This window comes from Podarcis gaigeae, assembly GCF_964106915.1.
Source record: "Podarcis gaigeae genome assembly, chromosome: 4".
Lineage (NCBI taxonomy): Eukaryota > Metazoa > Chordata > Lepidosauria > Squamata > Lacertidae > Podarcis > Podarcis gaigeae.
Genome location: NC_139677.1, coordinates 73,265,752 through 73,285,758, shown reverse-complemented (window position 1 = coordinate 73,285,758; position 20,007 = coordinate 73,265,752). Strand labels below are relative to the sequence as shown.

Here is a 20,007-nt window from a genome sequence, read left to right as displayed (position 1 = left end):
GTGGTATAGTTAAGAAGGGAATACAGCAGGGGTGTCAAACTCAAATTCATCGGGGGGCCACATCAGCAGTTTGGTCACCCTCAAAGGGCCGGTTGTTCAGGCAGCCGTTGGATCTGTCACATCACAGGATGGCATGCGCTCAATATAAAAACAAGTGGAGGTTTCCTGAATGCATGTAAAGTGGAGGTTTCCTGTGTAGAACGGCCGGTGCCGCTAGAGGGCAGACGTTCTCTGGCTTGTAGCTGCCGCGCATGCGCTGAAGAGGCGGCTTTCTTGTGTCAAAAAAAAAAAAGCGAGAATAAAAGGTGAAGGCTGGCGGCTGGCGGCGGCTACATGGGCCACATGATGAGGTCTGGTGGGCCGGATTCGGCCCGCGGGCCTTGTGTTTGACACCCGTGGAATACAGCTTCGGGACTATTACAGCAATAGTGATGTCATCTGCTGCAGCACCAGGCTAATGGATGGTTCCTCTTTGCTCTGAGGAGTTAATATTTTGACAATACCTTAGCCTCCAATACTATACTGCAACCTTCCCCAACCCTTCAGATGTTCTGGACTGCAGCTCTCATCATGGCCAATGCTTAAGAGATTTTGGGAGCTATAGTCCAAAAATCTGAAGGGTACCTACATACAAGAATGTTGCTTTTCTGTAACCAAGCCAGTTGCATATTCTAGCCTGTTTATCCTTCCATTTCTCTCGAGAGACAATGGAATGCACCTCCAGGGGTGAAGTCAAATCGCTGCTTTAGCAGCATTGAAGTGACCGCCTTGGGGCTCAAGTCTGGGCAGTGCGTATGGAGGTTCTGAGCTGCCTAGACATTACAAGACCTCTTGCTGATGTGGTTCAAAGGAAAGCAGAGCTTGGCTGCAGGAGTTGCTGGAAGGAGGCATTCAGGGTGCCATCCAACCATCTTAGGGACTCCACTCTTGAGGGTTTACTCCTTAGCCTTTTCTTTTCCTACAGATATCCTACAGGGCAGCAGAAGTTTAAAATCAGTTTTCCTTCTAGATGGTCTACCTTCCCAGGTTGACAAGCGCCATCCGCCCCTCACATCTGTCTACAGCACATGCAGAAACCACCACCTTGACTATTGGTCTTGTCCACTAAATCTGCCAGAGCCTGTATTCACATGCAGGGGAAGCCCCTACCTTACTGAGGGTTTGAGACCCATCACCAACTCTCACCTGGTTTAGCTGGCCAGTTGAAGCCATTTCCCAGGGTATGGTCACTGTTTCAGGCTGACAGCTTCTGGTAGCCACTGGTGAGAGCTGAGTGCAGGGTGGGGACCAAAGGTGGACAAATTACTCCAGAAAGAGCATAATGTGCACCTTCCAGAGGTTTTACCCCTTCCAGTTCATTACCTACAATGTAACCACTTTGTGAAAGAATAGCCTCTCCTGTCCTTTGAACAGAGAAATTACATCCCAGTAGCTCTTTTCTCTCTTTCTTGTTTGTAAGTCCCTTGCTGTAGATACCTTCTTTATATAGTATCATGTATCATGGTATCATGTACCATGTAATATAATAGTACAGGGATACTTTTCCAGTTTTAAACAAGCTCTGGTTTGTTTCTACTATTAAAATTTGTGTTTAGATTTAAGGTAAAGACTAAAATACCTATACTATAGATTGATATCATCCTGAGAATTTAAATTTCTGCTATAGCAGGGCTTCTTGCCGTCACTGGAGGAAGCAATGTTTCAAATACATCACGATTGAACAACAAACAACTTCACATCTTTTCTCACACCAACTAGCAACATAACACAGCAGTATACTTTAACTGGCTATCCTTTGTTTAATGAAAACAAAGTGAGACAGATGAAAGCTTGGACCCCTGTAAGTTAACTACTGTTGCCAAGTATCAGAATTTTAACTGGAATGTCATGATTCTTTTAAGATAGGTGAAAGCCTGAACTAGTTATGTGAACAGTAAACAATTTAGAATGTTTAGAAGCAGACATCACCACTGACACTTTAATTAATATCTTAAACAACTTTTGAGATGAAGCCACGTTGCCACTGACACAGACGTTGCCATACTGGATCCACATGGTTGGGTTTATACCCATTCAATCGCTGGCTTGACTGTATTTTTAAGGTAGGGGAGGGGGAGAACTAGAACCTGTAGCCAAGTCTGCTCCCATTACACGTCCCTTGCCCTCATGTTTCACATGGTTACATTTTGTTTTTTAACAAGCATACTGAGTTCTATAGTCCTTGTGAATAGTTTTCTTGAATATATGACTAATCAAGGTATACATAATTTACAGACACTAAACAATTTTGCTTTCTGCTTCAGTAAACTGTTACTGGTAGCTATACAAGAGACAATCACCACTTACAATCTGCAGAAAACAAAGACTCAATATCCCCATTATGGGAGGACATACTCTTCTTCATATAAGGCATTGGTTCTGTTGGTCTGTTTTTACAGAGAACATGTAACAGCTTAGCTCCTAATTGATTCAGAAATTAATTTCTTTACAAATACAAACTTCAAGCCTCTATAATAAATAGTAATTGGCTTGATTAGAGTTTACCGACAATAGCTCAATATCACTGCTATGGATATAGATTTCATCCGTTATGGTTTGATAAACAACTCAATTGTAACCCTATGGTGCTCTTTTGCATCTAACTCTAATGGGTCAAGTTTTTCTTCTTAAAATTATTAATCTTGGCAGCTTGGCTTTAATTCCTTACCTCTCAAAACTGCATATACAAAAGTTAGGTTTCATGGAAGTTGAAAATAAAATAACCACTCTTGGCTTTCATATACACAGCACATTCCTTAGTTTTTCTTAGTTTACAGTGCTCTTAATGAAGCATAATTGCACCAGCATATATATATAAAGTATACAAATATGTTTGCTAGTTGTAGGACATGCAATCTTAAAAGTACTTTTACAGGTTATGCAAGAGACAAAACTGAAAAAGTGCAAGAATGTACAATGCAGCAGAGATTTGCCCCAACATACACACTGGAGTACAACTCACCGCCTCAGTCCTTCCCATGATCAGAATATTCATCTATATCAATAACAGCTTCATAGGTAAACTTGCAGATCAAACTCCTATCCTGCTTTTCAGTGAACTTCAAACATAGCTGAGTTTTTAAGTGACTGGCACAACTCCGTAGCATAGCAAACTGCCCAACAAAGCCAAAACAGCAGTATACAGTGGTACCTCTGGTTACAGACGCTTCAGGTTACAGACTCCGCTAACCCAGAAATAGTACCTCAGGTTAAGAACTTAGCCCCATTAGCTAAAGTGACCTCCAGAATGAGGTACCACTGTAAAAGCAAACTGCAGAGGGGAAAACAAAAACTACAACATACCTAACACTACCACACCAATGACTTTATTTTTGAGATTTTACTAAGTGATTACAACTGATCAGTAGTCTTAGTACATGTCCATGGCTTATATGGAAAGTCTTTGATTTTGCGTTTTAGTACAGAGGTTGGTATTACACATTCAAGAAACTGAGCAGTGTTCTGGAGCTATTACTGTAAAAATCCAACCAGTACGATGGTTAATACTTTGATAATTGCATGCCGCTTCACCCAGGTCACCTTCCTTATTCGTGAACTTTTGTATTCAGTCTGGATCAGAAACATGTTCTACCTCCACTTCTACAGTTTGAATGGCTTCTGTGACCTCAGTCATTTTCTGTCCTTGTTGTGCCAACACATAATTGACGACCTGCATGATACTTTGGTCAGAAAGTGTGGAAACTGTTGTACAGTCTTCAGCAGTTGCTCCTGTTTCCAGTGTTTCTTCAGTCACTACTACTGTTTCAATCTCTTCACTGCAAACCTCTGTTTCTTGTTCTGGCACATCAGATGTTAGAATGCTGATGGCATGTTCTACTTGGGTTCCCTGATTATGAAACTGAAGTGTGTCCTTTTCCAGCATAATTTTACAAGGTACATAATCCCGGTGGAACTTGGTCATGTGCTTCCTTAAGGTGCGGGCATCTATGTAGGCTTCATTGCATACTGGACAAACGTAAGGCCTCTCTCCAGTGTGTGACCTTACGTGGCGCTTTAAAGAACGTGCATCAGCCCAAGCCACTCCACAGGTCAGACATTCAAAGGGTTTAACACCTATTTAACAAAATAAGAAAGAAAGGAGGTAGCAACATTTGAAAAGCTAAGGAAAACCTACTGGTTACCAAAAGAGTAATTAAGAAATACTCCTGTATCAATTAGTTCAGACCCCCAAATTATAATAGAGTACTCACTCTTTTTTCATTTACCCATGTTACAATATATTGCTACCAGCCACTTGGAGTGTTTTCTGCATTTGAACCTTGGTTGAAATAGTGTTTTTATTAACATTACAATACTTTCCTTAACGATTTACTGCATGGGTGGACGATTGGATCTGGCCAGTGGATCAAATGGTTACCCTCCCGTATTGTAGGCAAACTTTGGCATGTGACACCCAGTCTCCTTTTGCCCCCAGGTGTCTTCAGGAGCCCCTTTCAAAGTGCTCTTGCACAATGCTTTGAAAGGTGCTTCTGAAGAGCCAACAATCAGCTGACTGATACCTTACTCAGTGCTTTGCTTAAGGCTTTCCATGCAACACTGATCAGCTGCTTGATGGTGTCTGCAAATGCCCTTTCAGCTGAGCCAGGTTTCTTTCCTGCCCCACACCTGAAGACATTGGGCATGTCCAAAATAGCATTGCAGGCCCAATGGGGAGCCCTAGTGGGTTTAATCAGGTCCATGGGCTGGATTCATAAAGCATACTTGAAAGTCACTGAAGTCCGCTACGAAGATTTATGTAGAAAAATTATAGAGAGCTAAGAAAATCATGGCAGTCTGGCTACTGCATGATAGTCTCATTTGTTCATTAATTTTTTCGTCATTTCATAAATGCACCATTTATTTATACCCAGTCCATTATTTTTAGCCCATCTCAAAGCAGTGCTGACTGGAACCATTTCCCCCTTAAATTTAATGTTTTCTAAGTCCCAATTTTTGTTCATTTATTGAAACATGGCAGTATTCTTAAAATTAAACTTGTCAGATTTACCCTCATGGTTGTTCATGTGTCTTCTGTACTCCCGAAGCTGGGTGAATTTTCTCCCACAGTGCTCACAAATACGTTCCAAATTTTGCTTTGCTCTTCCTTTTTTCCCATGAGTTGCTTTCTTGACATGCCTTCTGTACAAAGCTTTCTCATAGAATTCTTTGCCACACACATTGCACCTAAAAAAATGAGAGAAGACAATTAGAGCAGGATAGAAAAGTCCTAAAAGTATAACTCTTAGAATAATAAGTATTTGGGCTGGCAAGTCATTTTCACCCCAATCAGATTACTTGGTGAGTACAAAGCTGCCTTTTAACCTATTAAGAAACTTTAAGAAGCTGTAGGAAGTTTGGTGGCTAAGTTGAGGCGATAATCAAAATACTTTATATTAAGCATTCCTGATGGCTATGACACAGAATTTTAAAATATGCATCCAAAAGTCATTCCATTATGCACAATCAGAATTACAAAGTACACACTGACTTGCCTACAGGTCTTTATCATCTGAGTATTTATTCAAAGCTTAGACTAGTTTACTTGATTTACCTGTAAGGCTCAGTAACAGAATGGGACTTCACATGAGAATACCAATCTTTTTTCCAACTATAGCACTTTCCACAGGATTGGCACTGGAATGGTTTCACCCCAAGATGCTTGTTCATGTGCTGTCGGAGATCTCGGGGTTCATAGAAACTTTTCTCACATCTGAAACAGTACACAATTGTACACATTTGGTTAAAGGAACTTACTGGGAAAGGTATTTGAGGTACAGCTATAAGCTGCATGCCCAACTAGACTGTTATTTCATGTTAATGTAACTATGGGCTGGATCTGGAGAGTTGCTTATTTTTATTTATTAGATTTCTGTCCTGCTTTTCCTCCCAAAGGAGCCCAGGGTGGCAGGTTAGAATAGATACACTGAAATTAGTGTTAGTCAAAGAATTTAAAATCTATGCAAATAATCCCCATTAACAGGCGTCTAATACTTCACAAAAGTATGGCCCAACTTGCTATGCTACAAAAGTCTGTTGACGGGCTAATCCTCTAACCTTACAGAAAACAGTTTGATCCCCCCCTTTTTTTCCTCCCTTTTTATTCACTTGCTTTCTTTTTTTTCTTGACAAGCAAGCTTGTTTTATTTATAGTGGTCTTAGCTACAAAGTGTAATATAACATAAATAAAACCTTTTGTAAAAAAGAAAAGTGTCTGATTTTGAAGCCCAAATTTTCTACTGAAAAATTGTTCCCATGCCTTTTAAAAACAAATCAACTCTCCTTCCCTAAGAAACCCGCAGCCACTCACTCACCCCTATGCTATCACAAGTTACATTGTACAGGGTGAGTCTTTTAAAAGATGCCCCGTGGAACATGTGTACTCTGTATCCACGGGGCCTCTTTTAAAGGACTCGCCCTGTACAAATCATAAGAAATGAAGTGTGATAAGAGCAAAACTCTGCTTTCACATTAAACCACATATAATCTATACCGGGGTGGAGAACAGTTTTGGCCAGGTGGGCCAGGTCTTCATCTCCCAACCACTGTAACCCACCTTGGACAGATGGGCAGGACCAACCACGTGTCTGAAATCAAAGTGGCTTTGAGCAATTGATACCTGTAAAAGTTGGTCCAGGGGGGAGAAGCAGTTTGAAGGGCTTGCTCAGCCTTGTCTGCCACCCTTCCCAAACAAATGACAACCAGCTAATTGTCAGATGTTTGGAAAGAGCTGCCTGCGCACAGCGAGCCTGGTGCTCAGTGCTTGGGAAGCGCCAAGCACAAGGTTTGCAAAGCACTCTGTGCAGAACTTCCCAAATGCCTCACAGTGAGCTGGTTGTTGGGCACTTGAGAAGTGATGTGCAGAAAGCACTTGCAAAGTATGGCACTTCTGATGCACCCAACAGCCAGCTGGTTGCTATAGAATCGTTGAGTTGGAAAGGGACCACAAGGATTATACAGTTTAGTCCAAACTCTCCTGCAATGCAGGACCCACAACCCTGAGATTAAGAGTCTCATGCTCTACCAACTGAGATATCTCAATGTCAGATGTCTGGGAAGCAGGGAGACAAGTCTCACCCTTATCTGCCCCACACATGACATCATATATTGTGAAGTGGGCATGCCTTGCCTAAAACAGCCTGGCAGATTTCTGTAAAAGTAACATGGGAATTCATTTTGATACCCACTGAAATTGGCAAAAATATACTTAAAACATTTAAAGGCTTGCAATTCTATTCATACTTACTGAGTACACTGATATCCCCGAATTTCAGGTTTCGGCTGGTGTTTCTTTATATGCTTGCTAAGTCCTGAAGCTCTATGGAAAGACTTTCCACAGTGTGGGCAAAAGTATTTTGATTCTCCTGACAAAATAATAGCAGCAATGGCTTTAATAGATGCTATCGTATTCAACTTAAGGCAAAAAAACAAAATTATTTTTAACATTAAAAATGCTTTTGAAATGCATTTCCTTGCATGGTTTTGCCTTAAATATGAGAGAAGACAATGCGAGCAAATATAACAGGAAGGAGGTTAGTTGAGGAAAATAGATACTTTGCTTTCAGAGGTAGTAGCAGCTAGAGACCATCAGTGGAAGAAGTGAGCTGTTCATCTGGCCCTCCTTCACAGCTGCTGGAATTCCCCCCCCCCCCTTTTTAGCTGATTCAACTGTTAACTGATTCAACTGTCAGAAACAATGTTCATAAAATAAGCAATTAATATAAAATAAAGCTGAATTTAATATACCAATTCAAAGCTGCCAGTTGAAAATTGAAACAGGAGAGCTCTAGTTTCTCAGCTCCCTCATCACATATGGCTGGAATGCTGAATTTCACTGAACTGAAACCACTAGCTAAATATTTGTAGTTTGAGTGCATTCAGTTTATACACCCATGAAAGCATAGTGCAGGTGTTACTTTTTCATTAATAAGAAAGGGTCTCTCTCATTTACCTGTGTGAATGCTTATATGCTCCTGAAGACTTCTTTTTGTGACAAAAGACTTATCACACAATTCACATTTAAACTGCTTCTGTGCCTCATGGAGCGCGAGGTGCATCTTTAAACCGTGTTTGTAAGTAAACGACTTTCCACAAATCTGCAAGAGACCAAATTGTCAGCAAATGTTAACATCTCTCCAAACAGACAGCAACTACCTACGATAAAGGAAGCATTAGATGGTAAAGACTTCCTCTTCCCGATAAGAGTAGTTTTATGGCAAAACTAGGAGACAAGGAGACAAAGGGATTTAGTATCCAACTAAACAGATCCATTAGTGCAACTACCTTTGGCTGCTGAAGGGACTTCACCTCCCTCTCCTCTCCTCTTCCTGTGCCCCCTTAAATCTGTTCAGGGGGGGCGGCTTCCCAACCCTCTAGAGCAGATTTGGGGAGTGCGGAGTGGGCATGTGGGAGAAGAGAGGCTGGGAAACCTCTCGTGCAAAAGCAGAAATCCTTGTGCTAGCAGATCTACTTAGTTGGATACAGCCCACAGTTTGTATCTGCAGAAGTAGTTCAGCATTTCAGTGATGAAGAAAAAACTTATTCCAGTAAAACTTAACGCTCCGGAGAGACAGAGAGCACCTGAGAAATATTTTTAAGGTAATGACAGTGCAAACTGAGATAATAATTGATGATCTTAGAAACCTAGCATGACCAATTCAAATTTCAATCTTGAAAATTGCAGAACAGAGAAATAAATGTAGCAAGTCTGCCTACTAAACTCCCAACACCTATGGTACACCTGCAAATGTAATTAGATGTTTTTATAATCAATGAAATCAATCGCTACTGTTCTGCTCACATAATAGCTTTTGATTCAGTGGAGGCATCAGCTAACGTAAGAAAAGGCGATTTTCTCCCATGTCCATTCCCTCTGCAGCCCTCACAACCCTCCAGTGGGTTGTTGGGAGGTCTTGAAGAACAGGTTGCTCAGAATATTTCAGGAGCGCACAGACACCACTGCTGGATCAAAAGCTGTTCTGCCAGTGGAATGGCAGCATTGAATTTCACCCAAAGCCAAACTGGCTGGGTGATATCAACATTAGTCGCAGAGCAGACACAATGAAATCAATAGGCTTCAGCAACTTACCTCAACTGATTTCAACTCTACTCTGTAGATGTCTACTCTGAGTATGACTATTATTTAGGTATCACTGGAGCCAATGCGAGTTCAAACCTAAATCTAGGACTTTGGGATTAAGTAAATGAAACATAGTGGCCATAGCATCCACCTTTTTCAAGTATTGCAGAATCAAGATTTTAACTATGGTTTATAATTCATGAAAGGTTTCACAGCCTAATACTGAAGTTTTTCAAGGTTTTTCTAGGCTACATTAAAACTTAACACAAAGTTCCCATCCACTTTTCCTTCATTTCAGCAGTATTCATTGTTATGAATTCTGTTACTTTCAGATAGCAATTGAACTTCGTATAAGCTTTAAGCCACGTGGCTAAAATATCACAAGAAGAAATACATCAAAAATGTGAGACCATAAAGCATTACTTTTACCTTACATGCATGTGGCTTTACACCTGTATGTTTCAACATATGGATTCTCAGAGAGTAGAGTTTAGGCAAACTTCTTCCACATATATCACAGATAAACTCCCGTTTAGTTCTGCCCTTCGTAGCTGCACCACTCTCCTCTATACTGGCAGTTGCAACAGTCACTTCATTTTTTCGGGTATGGCGAACAAGGTGAGCTCGCAGCGAGGCACCATACTGAAACTCTTTTTTGCACAGCTGAGAAACATAAAATTGTTTTGATATGTCACTTGAAATCTTAACACTAAGAATCAGAGATCAACATTCATGCAACAGTTTTGTAGCGGGAAGAGTTCTCTCCATCTACTAGATAAGGGACTTACTTCTAGGTTTGCATACCTTACAGATAAAAGTAATGTATAAATAGCAATGCATAGATCTGACTAAGAGATCTATGACGACTCAAATTCTAAAAGTCTGTTCCACTTTATACATATTACAAATTGCAGACAGGAATGGCGACAACATTTGCCTTGTAACACTCCAAAATGTAGAGACTGTGAATCTAAGCTATCTGACTGGAGAGCTGAAACATATTTAAGAGCGGTGATGAGAGTTTAAGTTGGAACTGTTATCTTTTGAGAAACCACGCTGGGAGATTATTGCAATGTTAAATGCCAAACGGATTATCAAAGGGAAGTGGTAGGCTGTACACAACTCAATTAATCTAGCATTTAAAGAATAGCGAGATGGTGGACACGAAACAAGAACTGATGAATAGAAATGCTTATATAGTCATTCCCTAGCCAGGCTAGTTTCAGCAAATTTAAAGGGAAATTTTAAAATCTAATAGCAATGGAATTTAACACCTAGAATATACTAATTTAAACAGTTTCTCAGTAAACCATAATTTCTCAAACCCAATATACAGTATTGTTAGAGGAGCATTGTTTCCCCGTTGTTTTTTGCTAGAAGCAACCAAACAATTTTAGCAAAAAACAATGGGGAAACACATATTCTAGGACAACACAGATTAACAAAACCAACAGATTTATTGAAAGATTGTCTATATTTCTTAAGTTATTGAATGACAAATCTTAGGGAACGTTCAATCGCATGATGCTTTTAATTTATTGTTAACATTTACATAACACTTGAGCTGTTTTTAAACTCTGTATTAAATGGTAATTTGTACAATTTTTAAAAATAAAAAAATAGTTAAGTAATAAATGCCTGAAAAAGCATTGCTACAGAAGTGCCAGTTTAGAGTAATTTTAAGGGGAAACTTACTGGACATTTAAAATTCTTTGTCCTTTCATGCTTCAGTGTGTGCATTATAAGAGCATAACGCCTCTGAAAAACCATTCCACATTCACCACATTTGTGCTGCGTTTCTGTTTCGCTGTACTCTGAAGTGTCTCTCTTGGGCTGCTTCATCTTCTTGCCTCTTTGCACTAGCTTCATGGCAACCTAATTGAAAAGGATTGATTACAATTAACATTACATAGGGGGAGGGAGGGACTGTAAAATCAACAACCCAAGTGGAATAGCAAAGGAAGTTTTCTTTTAAAATATCTCAGCAATTTTAGCAAAGGGACATGAGGAAGATATATGTGATATTCCCCATAAAACCTACATGCTCGTATTAGCTCAGAATTCCACAACATGTGAGCCCTCTTCAGACAGGTGAGCCCTCTCCACAGGAGCAGAAGCGTACGAGGTTATTCCAGCATCTGTTTTCTGTGCGTACAGCACCAATGTATGTTAACACCAAAGTGTTTGTGTGTACAGCTAGAATTCTACGTGATTGGGGACCCAGGTTACACTGAAGTCTTCACATGTACATCTGTATGTCTGCCATATCCTTTGCTACAGATGTTCCTGCTGTACATGTAGACTCCAAGGAGCGACGCTATTTGGTGCATGCTCACCTCTATACAGAGCAACGTAGGAGCTGCAATGACCAAAGCGTTCAATAATGGAGCACAAATCTAGTTTTGAATTAAGAGGCATGTCATGATGATGCTGTGATTACAGTTTTCTGCTTACACATTACCAAACAACTCTACAAGTAGTTTACATATAGGCTGTGCTTACTCAAGGCTCCTACACATTAATTCAGAGGTTCTCAAATGTTGCAATAAGCCTCCTGAAAGGAAGGAACAACTTAGGGCATATTCACAGCGAAATTATCATCATCATCATCATCATTTATTAAATTTGTCAGTCGCTTTATCTTGCCCAGGCCAAAGCAACTTACAACCAAACAAATAGACAATAAATCCCACACAGATATGTTTTAATGAAGAGGAAACAGAAATATATTAAAAACATCCCAACCACTTCTAAAAGGCCAAAGATAGCTGAAGGCAAAGTCCTGGTTATAAAGGAAAGGTTTTGTTTGCTTGGTGCCTAAAGATATATAATGATGGCAACAGGCTAGCCTCCCTGGGGGGAGCATTCTATAAACAGGGAGTCACCAGAGAAAAGGCCTGTATTTGGGTTGCCACCCTCTGGACCTTCATATGGGGGAAAGCGGTCCTTGAATATCTCATGCATATCTTTCTAGTGAATTCACATCCTCTGGCAAGGCCCTGTTATGTCCGCCCCTGATATTAAGGGTACAGCAGGAAGCAGCGAGATCTCAAACGGACAGTGGAACTGGAATTGTTTTCTTGTTGGCTGTTGAATTTACTTTTGTTGACTGTTTTAATCATTACATCTGATGATGTTACGATTTTGTATACATTACATCCTTAAAAATTATTTTTTATTGTAAACCACCTTGAAAGCCTTGCTGGGATTGAAATGCAAGAAAGGGAAAGATATATCCTTATTACTACAAACAAGCAAGCAAGCAAGCAAATAAATTGCTCAGTGGATACAAATAAAGTTTTTATCTTTGGACGGTAAGATTTTGAGCATACCTGCTGAATGGCTGATTTGGCTGCCGGCTTTCTATTTTGTAGTTTTTTCTCAATGCCCTTGTGCAACTTGATATAGCCTCCCTCACTCACAGAACGCTGACGTAGCTTGCTTTTGTAGGTGTCATCTTGACCGGAAACTGAGGTCTCTGACTGAGACTGAGGAGTGCTCTGCATTTTACATGGCCTGCCACGTTTTCGCTTAAGTCCTTCCCGATTATCTTCAGAGGCAGCATCTGCATTTGCTTCGCTGATCGCGTTTTGTTCACTTCCATCGTTCTGATCGGTATCGCTTTCTGCCCGAGTGCTGATAATGACTTGTTCTGCTGCTGGAGGCTCCGCCTGCACTACAGAAACAGACTGACTTGCGGTACATTCTACGATTTGGGTTTTTTCTTCAGTTTCGGTCATTTCTACACAAGTAGATTGCACTAGAGGCTCTGGAGGATTGTCCACGAGAGGCTCTGAAGCAGCTTGCGGTGCAGCCTCAGGCGTAGCCATTTCTTCCACATCAGTACTCGAACATGTTCCATTCACAGTTGCTACAGCATCTCCTGTAGGTAAAGGCTGCTCCACGCTGTCCGCTGGGTTCAATGGGCTTTCGTTCTGCTCTGAAAGATTCTGAGCTACCTCACTTTCGTTCTGCTCTAAAAGAGTTTGCGCTACCTCGACTATCTGAACATCTCCTTTTTGGTACACTGTGATTTGTTTATCTTCCATTTGCTTGTGCACATTTTCACAGATTTCCAGGACTTCTGTCATGACGAGATGCTGGGCCAGCTCAGCTACTGCTGCCATATTGCAGAAATCAAACGTCAGCTCTGAAGTATAAGCAAATTCTAGCAAAGGGAGGAAGCTGGCCTTGCGAAAGCCTGCAACAAATAAGGACGAAGGTGACAGAAGGGTTTTAAGAGATGATCACTAATTTATTTAGAAATAAATTGCTGGTTTTGTTCATATAGCTAACTATAATAACAGCCTCAAGCCATATGAACAAAGTCCTCAGGGATAATTTTTTATTTGTATGACCACATTCTTGGAGTTCTGAAGAGAAAATGAATACTGCCAAGACAAATCAGGCAACTTTGGGGGGGAATACCTTAGAAGTGCAGCTGAAGGATTTTAGAAATCAGACACTGTGTGGCCTATCCATATGACAGTCCCAGAAGCCCTCTCAAAGTAAAGGTTGCCTGCTCTGGTCTCTATTGAATAGGAACCCCTAACATATTTTCTGGAGAAACTATACAAGCAGAAAGAGAGAGGTTCCATTTGTTTGAAACATGCTTAAGAGGCTTTTCTGCAGCAAAATGTAACACTTTCTGGTTTCTCTAAGTTCACTTTATTTTAATGTCTTATGTTTCTGGCATGGGCAGTATAGTAGTATTTTATTCCCTGTACTTGGGATCGGATGCAACTTCTCCCATACACTCTGGACAACTTCCTTACTCACATATCAGCAGCAGTAGTTCTGTGTCCCTGGCATCTCTGTCCTCTACTACCACACCCTGTTAGCTCCTCCTGTTTGTGCATATGAAATGCCAGCAGAAACAAAGAAACTCTGGGACTTAGTTCTGGAGACAGCATATCATACTGAATGGTATGCATGTCTTGAAGGGCAGCCCTGCTGGATCAGGCCATGTATATAGCCCTGCATCCTGCTCACAAACAGCTTTCTGGCCTTCCATCGAGGTCAATCATTCATATGTATAATTTCTATACCACCCTTCATCCAAAGATCACAGGACGGTTTATAATATGGCAAGCATCAAACAGGCTCTTTTCAGTGGTGACCCAACATGTGGAATTATCTCTGTAGGGAAGTATGTATGGCCTTGTTGCTATCTGCCTTTCAGCATATCTTAAAAAACTTCTGTTTTGTTCAGAGTTTTATTAATTTTTAATGTGTGTCACTGCTCTCTGCTGCTTTTATCTGGTTATTTCAATATTTTTGATCTGTAATTAATATACTTAATAAAGAATTACTGTAAGCCTTGGGGGAGTTTCTTGTCCTGAAAGGGCAGGGTAAAGATCTATTAAATAAATACCGTATTTTTCGTCCTATAGGACGCACCGGCCCATAGGACGCACCTCGTTTTTTGGGGTGGGGAATGAATAAAAAAAATTATTTCCCCCCTCCAGCCGCGGCTGCCGCCCCAAGCCTTGCACACGCCTGCCCGAAGCACGGGGCACCCTCCGGAGGGCTCCGCGTGCTTCGGGCGGCAGGCTGCCGCCCCAAGCCTCGCGCGCCCGGCGGGAGCTCCTGCCGGGCGTGCGAGGCTTACAGACACTCGCCCGAAGCACGGGGAGCCCTCCTGCTGGGTGCGCAAGGCTTGCAGACACTCCCCGAAGCACGGGGAGCCCTCCGGAGGGCTCCCTGTGCTTCGGGCAACAGGCTGCCGCCCCAAGCCTCGCGCGCCCGACGGGAGCTCCTGCCGGCGCGCAAGGCTTGCGGACAGCTTCCTGAAGCCTGGAGAGCGAGAGGGGTAGGTGCGCACCGATGCCTCTTGCTCTCCAGGCTTCAGCGAAAGCCTGCATTCGCCCCATAGGACGCACACACATTTCCCCTTCATTTTTGGAGGGGGAAAAGTGCGTCCTATGGGGCGAAAAATACGGTAAACCAGCTGGGGAAATTTGTCTGACTAAATCAACTACCTATCAATCTAAGCAGAGTATGCAAACAGACAAAATGAAATCATTCAGTCCTCTTTGATGGTGTTGGGGATGGGGGGGACGGGACAAGACACCCTACAGGTTTTCAACATCTTTTCTATTTGACCAAACAAATTCTGAATAGTACCCCCAACCCCCCCATTATTTATGGGTTGTTGTTTTTGCTTAGATCGGTTTACCTGAAAGATCCACCACAGCTTCATGACTGGAAATAGCTCCTTTTTCGATGAAAAGTTCTCTGAAGTACTCACTGTTGGCTGCCAATATAGATTTGTGTGCTTTGTGCACTTCACCTTCAATAAGCAAAGTAACATCACAAAACTGACTGGAAAGCCGCTGCTGATTCAGTTGGTTTAAGACTGACAGAGAATGCTTTGGAGAAGTTTGTTTCACAAGACCTTTACTATCAACCTGGGATTTTTTTAAAAAAAGAAAAAGTAACAAGCAGTGTGTTTAAACTTTGTTTACTTGTAAATCCTAGCTTAAATCTTTTATTTACATCATTAAGTAATACAAATATAAAATAAACCTTGGTACCAGATTGTATAAAAAGTTACTTACAAAAACAAGCTCATGTTTGGCTATTGGCTTCTTTTTCACAGGTTTTGGCAAAGCTGCTGGAAGCGATGCTGAGTTACTTAATTCATCATCTGTTTCATTACTATCTTCGTGAGATATTGTGTCTAAACCTAGTTCTTCCAGCATTTCAGAAGGATCAGACAAAGATCTGGAACGATCCAATTTTTCCTGGCATTTGCTACATTCCTTAATATAATCTTTAACTTGCTTCAGAATACCTAAAGAAAAGCATGCCAAAAAAAAAATCATTGTAAATATTGCTTCATTGATGCAAAAAAAGATGTATTCACCTTTGTCCTTTCAGGTAATATTCAGCAAGTAATTCTAGAAAATAACAACACTTGTCTTTCATTTTGATAATAATTCCACTCAGACTGTATGGAAACAGAATAATCAAGAATCAACAATTCCACCTTCTACCAGACCTCCTTGTGTGACTTAGTGCAAATCAGAGTTGCATGCATTAATTCAAGACATCCACTCCTTCAAGCTGCATCTCAATGTTGCTTACTTGACCCTGCCTCCTGATCCATGTGCCAAATCATGGTAATGATGCACTTGCTGAAAGCTGCACACATTTCCATGCAAGATGGGCCTGCCCACCACTTTTTTCTTTTGCAGTCCCCACACTTTGGAACCAACAGCACAGATATGTCTTTGTTAGACCGATTGCCATGTCACATTCTTTGACCCTCTGAGAAATGCTCCTGGTTCACAAGCAAGCCTGTGCATAATGCTACTAAAGGGTTTTTTTTTTGTCCTTTGTAGACAATGTTTAGAGTCTACAATCCCTACCAAGTTGGTCCTTTGCTTACACAGCAGCGAGTTGCTATATTTATATGCTTGAAGTTGCTAGTCTTCTTTCTGTGTGGTCCTCCCATTACAGGCTTTTAAAAACAAACCCCAAATAAGATACTGTGCTAGATATACAGGAAAACCTCATATTTTGAATTAAAATATTCTTAATAATTGTTTTAAAACCATTAATGTCTCTGCAGGTCCACTGTATTAGATCTTCTCTGAAACAGTTATATTATCTAATGAACACATTAGCACATTCTATACAGCTGAACTATCCACCTAACCATGTTAATGTCTGCTCTTATTTTTGCTCTTTATAGTTAGGCAAAAAAAGAAAGAAAAAACCTTGCAAAAACAAAGTGCGCTTCCAAGATTTAAAAAAACAACTTGCAGTCAACTCGTTTACTCAAAAATTAATCCAGTTAGTTGGAATAGATTTTTTTCATCTGGAAATAGGAACTTACTTGAAGATCTGCTGAAATCAGCAGAATTCGTTTCCCAATGAGCACAGTTGAAACTAGACTTCCCATCTAGGCATACTACTGACCACTTGACTATTATAATACTTAATAAGATAGTGCTTGCCACACCAAGCCAAATCATGGCTTACAACGAACGTGAAGGCTCTTGGAGAGGAGACCCCAGCCACCGTCCTGCTCCTAAATCATGGTTTAGGTCTCCCAGTCAAATCATGATATTGCTTGGTTACAGGATAAACTTTGGACAGAGCCAAACCATGAGCCTTGGGTTTGGCCAACATGCTAAGCCAAACTATGGCTTACTTCAACATGACAAATAGGAAAACAAACAGGGAGAAGTGGCTGGGGTGTCTTAGTTGGGAGTCTCCTTGTGAAAACCAGATCAGGGTAAAGCCCTCTGAACACAAGTGGTCTATGTAAAATGATAAACGTTAAAACAAAAAGGAGGCATCTACCTAAGTTTCAAAATGTATGGGGGGGGGTACACACTGAGCTGAAGACACCTGAAAATCGGGTTAGCGACTGATTCACCTTTTTCACTTTAAGATTCGGTGCCACAGCCAAAATCCACAAAGCAGACCACCACCCTTCTTGTCAACATCGCACTCTTTGACTAAGTCCACTGACTGCAAGGGATGCTGCACTGGGGCCGGACAGGCTACCTTAACCATAGGCGAGCACATGCTCACTAAGGAACGAGACTCGGGTGCATTCGGTGGGGGATTATTTTTGTGTGTGTGTTTTTAAGCGGAACCCCTCCTCCTCCGAGTTCGTCCTAGGACACAGCCAACCCCTCGCTCCCCTCCGACCCGTCTTGCAGCAGCTCCGAGGAGGAGGAGGAGAGCTCCGTCCGCCTAGACCAGGGGCGGCGCTCCTCGCTCCAAGCCCGGAGCAGGAGGTGTGGCGGGCGAGTGGCGCGCGTGTCGCTTGGCTGGCTCGGGCCCGCAGACCCGTCGCTTCCCCTCCCTCTTTCCCCCCTCTCACCTCGCCACCAGTAGCGCTTGGAGAGGCGCTGCCAGGTCTGCAGGCGCGTCCGGTGGGCGCCGTCGGGCTCCAGATGCGCCGCCCGGATGAGCCGGGCGCGTCGCTCGGCCTGCAGCACCACCTCGAGCTCGGCGAAGCGCTGCTGGTCCCGCTGCCGGCGCTGGTAGTAGAGGGTCCCGCCGCGCACCACGTAGCAGGCGGCCGCCTTGCGGATCTTGCGCTTGGCGTTGCCCTCGGTGCCCGGCGCGTAAGGCTCGCGCTCGTTGGTCAGGTAGCGCAGGATGGCCAGGTAGCTCTCCTCGCTCGACATGGCCGGGCGTGCGAGGGAGGGACGCCCGCCCGCGGGACCTTGCCCTCTTCCTCCTCACTCGCTTTCCCTAGGCTCGCTTCTTTCTCTAGCCCCCACGGCGGCGGCGGAGGGAGGTGGGATCGGGACAGCCGAGTCTTCTGAGGGAAGTGGGGTGCGCACTTGGGGTCCCTGGGAGGCGAAGGGGGACGGGGAGGCTGGGTGGGGGAAGCGTCTCCTGTCACAGGTTGCCACGAAGGAGACGGGACCGGGGTGGGTGGCAAAAGCGAGAACGGGGAGCAGGGGGGAGGGCGAGAGTGATGGGGGGCAAAGCAAGTTGCCTGGCGGGGTAAAAAGCAAGCCGTCGGGTCTAGACTAAGAGTCAGGCCCCAGGGGGTGGAACTGGAGTTTCGCGGTCCGCGGCGACGGGTGGGAGGAAGAAGCTCGGGCAGCAGGATCAACGGAAAGACAAAATGGCTGCTGCACAAGCGGAAGTGAGGTCAGGGATAGCTGTCGCCTAGCCCTCAACGGAGATGAGGGAAGGGGTTTGGGGGCGGGGAAAATGCCGCCATGTTTGGAGCGGGCAAGTGATGCCTGCTTAGTAGCTGCTTAAGCGGAGGCGATACTAGGGCCGGTGTTTCGGCTGCCGCCGCCATTTTTAAAGCAGGCAAAATATCCCATCGAAGTGTTCCAGTGTACTTAACCGTGTTTGTTCTTTTATCTAAAGTACTCGTATGGCTGCATTACATTGTGAACTCAATGTAATTTATTGAAAGGTCAATAGCTAATTTATTGTATTGCCTCGTTTGAAGATTGCTGAAGCTTTGGTTTTATATTTCTTGTTCTATTGGATGATACAACTCTGAAGTCATTACATAGGGACAACTTTGGAGCGTCTACCTCAGTTTCATCTACTTACAAACGACTCCAGTCCTATGTTAAAAAATTTGAATGCAAGGCATGTGCTTTAGGGCTGCTCTTCTGAACTTTCTCTCCACTCCTTAAAATAAAGCCAAACAATGGAGAATATGGAAAATGAAATTACCTTTCTGTACTGTATATAATTGATACACAGTATAAGATCTAGTAACATGCCACACAAGTGCCCATCACGGATTTCTGTGGAATCTGAGGAGTACTATTGAGGTTCTGCTCATATGCAGCTAAGCAGAACAGCAAAATCCTATACATTTTTTATTCAGCTCTCAAATCTTGATGGAACTTCCCTGTGTATGCATAGAATTGTCTCTTATAAACCCATCTATTTCAACATAGCATCAGGAAGGATCACCTAATGGAATCAGTCAAGGTAGGGTGCAGTGTGTCTGGAATATAGGCTTGCAGTAATGGAATCCTAAACACACTTGCCAGGGGATAAGTCCCTTTCAACTCAATGAGTCTGATTTCTGAATAGTTGAGAAAAAACATATATGGGAATCTAACACCGGCCCTGAAAGACCTACTTTGGTTCCCGGTATGTTTTCGAGCACAATTAAGTGTTGGTGTTGACCTTGAAAGCCCTAAACGGCCTCGGACCTGTATACGTAAAGGAGCATCTCCAACCCATCATTCAGCACCTGGCGGTTCCCTCAGTGCAAGAAGTGAACCTTGCACACCCAGTCTTCAAGGCGCCAGGGAGCTGAGATTGGGTTTCTCCAGGGGAGCCTGCTCTCCTGCTGTTTCCAGTCCAGGCTGCCTGTCAGCTCCGCCATGCGCTCCAGGCTCAAAGGGATCCTCTACCAGTACTCCCACCACTTGAGAGGT

General features: G+C 42.8%; 1 protein-coding gene across 2 annotated transcripts; it reads right to left on the bottom strand.

Annotated features, from left to right (window-relative positions):
- Positions 1–1,778: 1,778 nt before the first annotated feature.
- ZBTB11 (zinc finger and BTB domain containing 11) lies at positions 1,779–18,978 on the bottom strand. Of its 2 annotated transcripts, none has more exons than XM_083736222.1 (11): positions 17,958–18,978; positions 15,676–15,911; positions 15,294–15,525; positions 12,448–13,316; positions 10,811–10,990; positions 9,545–9,778; positions 7,988–8,132; positions 7,283–7,400; positions 5,591–5,749; positions 5,048–5,223; positions 1,779–4,113 (listed from the first exon to the last, which is right to left on the bottom strand). In XM_083736222.1, exons 1-11 carry the CDS (start codon positions 18,265–18,267, stop codon positions 3,605–3,607), a joined length of 3,168 nt encoding a protein of 1,055 aa, XP_083592348.1. In that variant the 5' UTR covers positions 18,268–18,978; the 3' UTR covers positions 1,779–3,604. The 2 variants fall into 2 exon arrangements, with proteins under 2 accessions (XP_083592348.1, XP_083592349.1); XM_083736223.1 differs by lacking the exon at positions 17,958–18,978 and adding an exon at positions 16,959–17,112.
- Between the last annotated feature and the right edge of the window lie 1,029 nt (positions 18,979–20,007).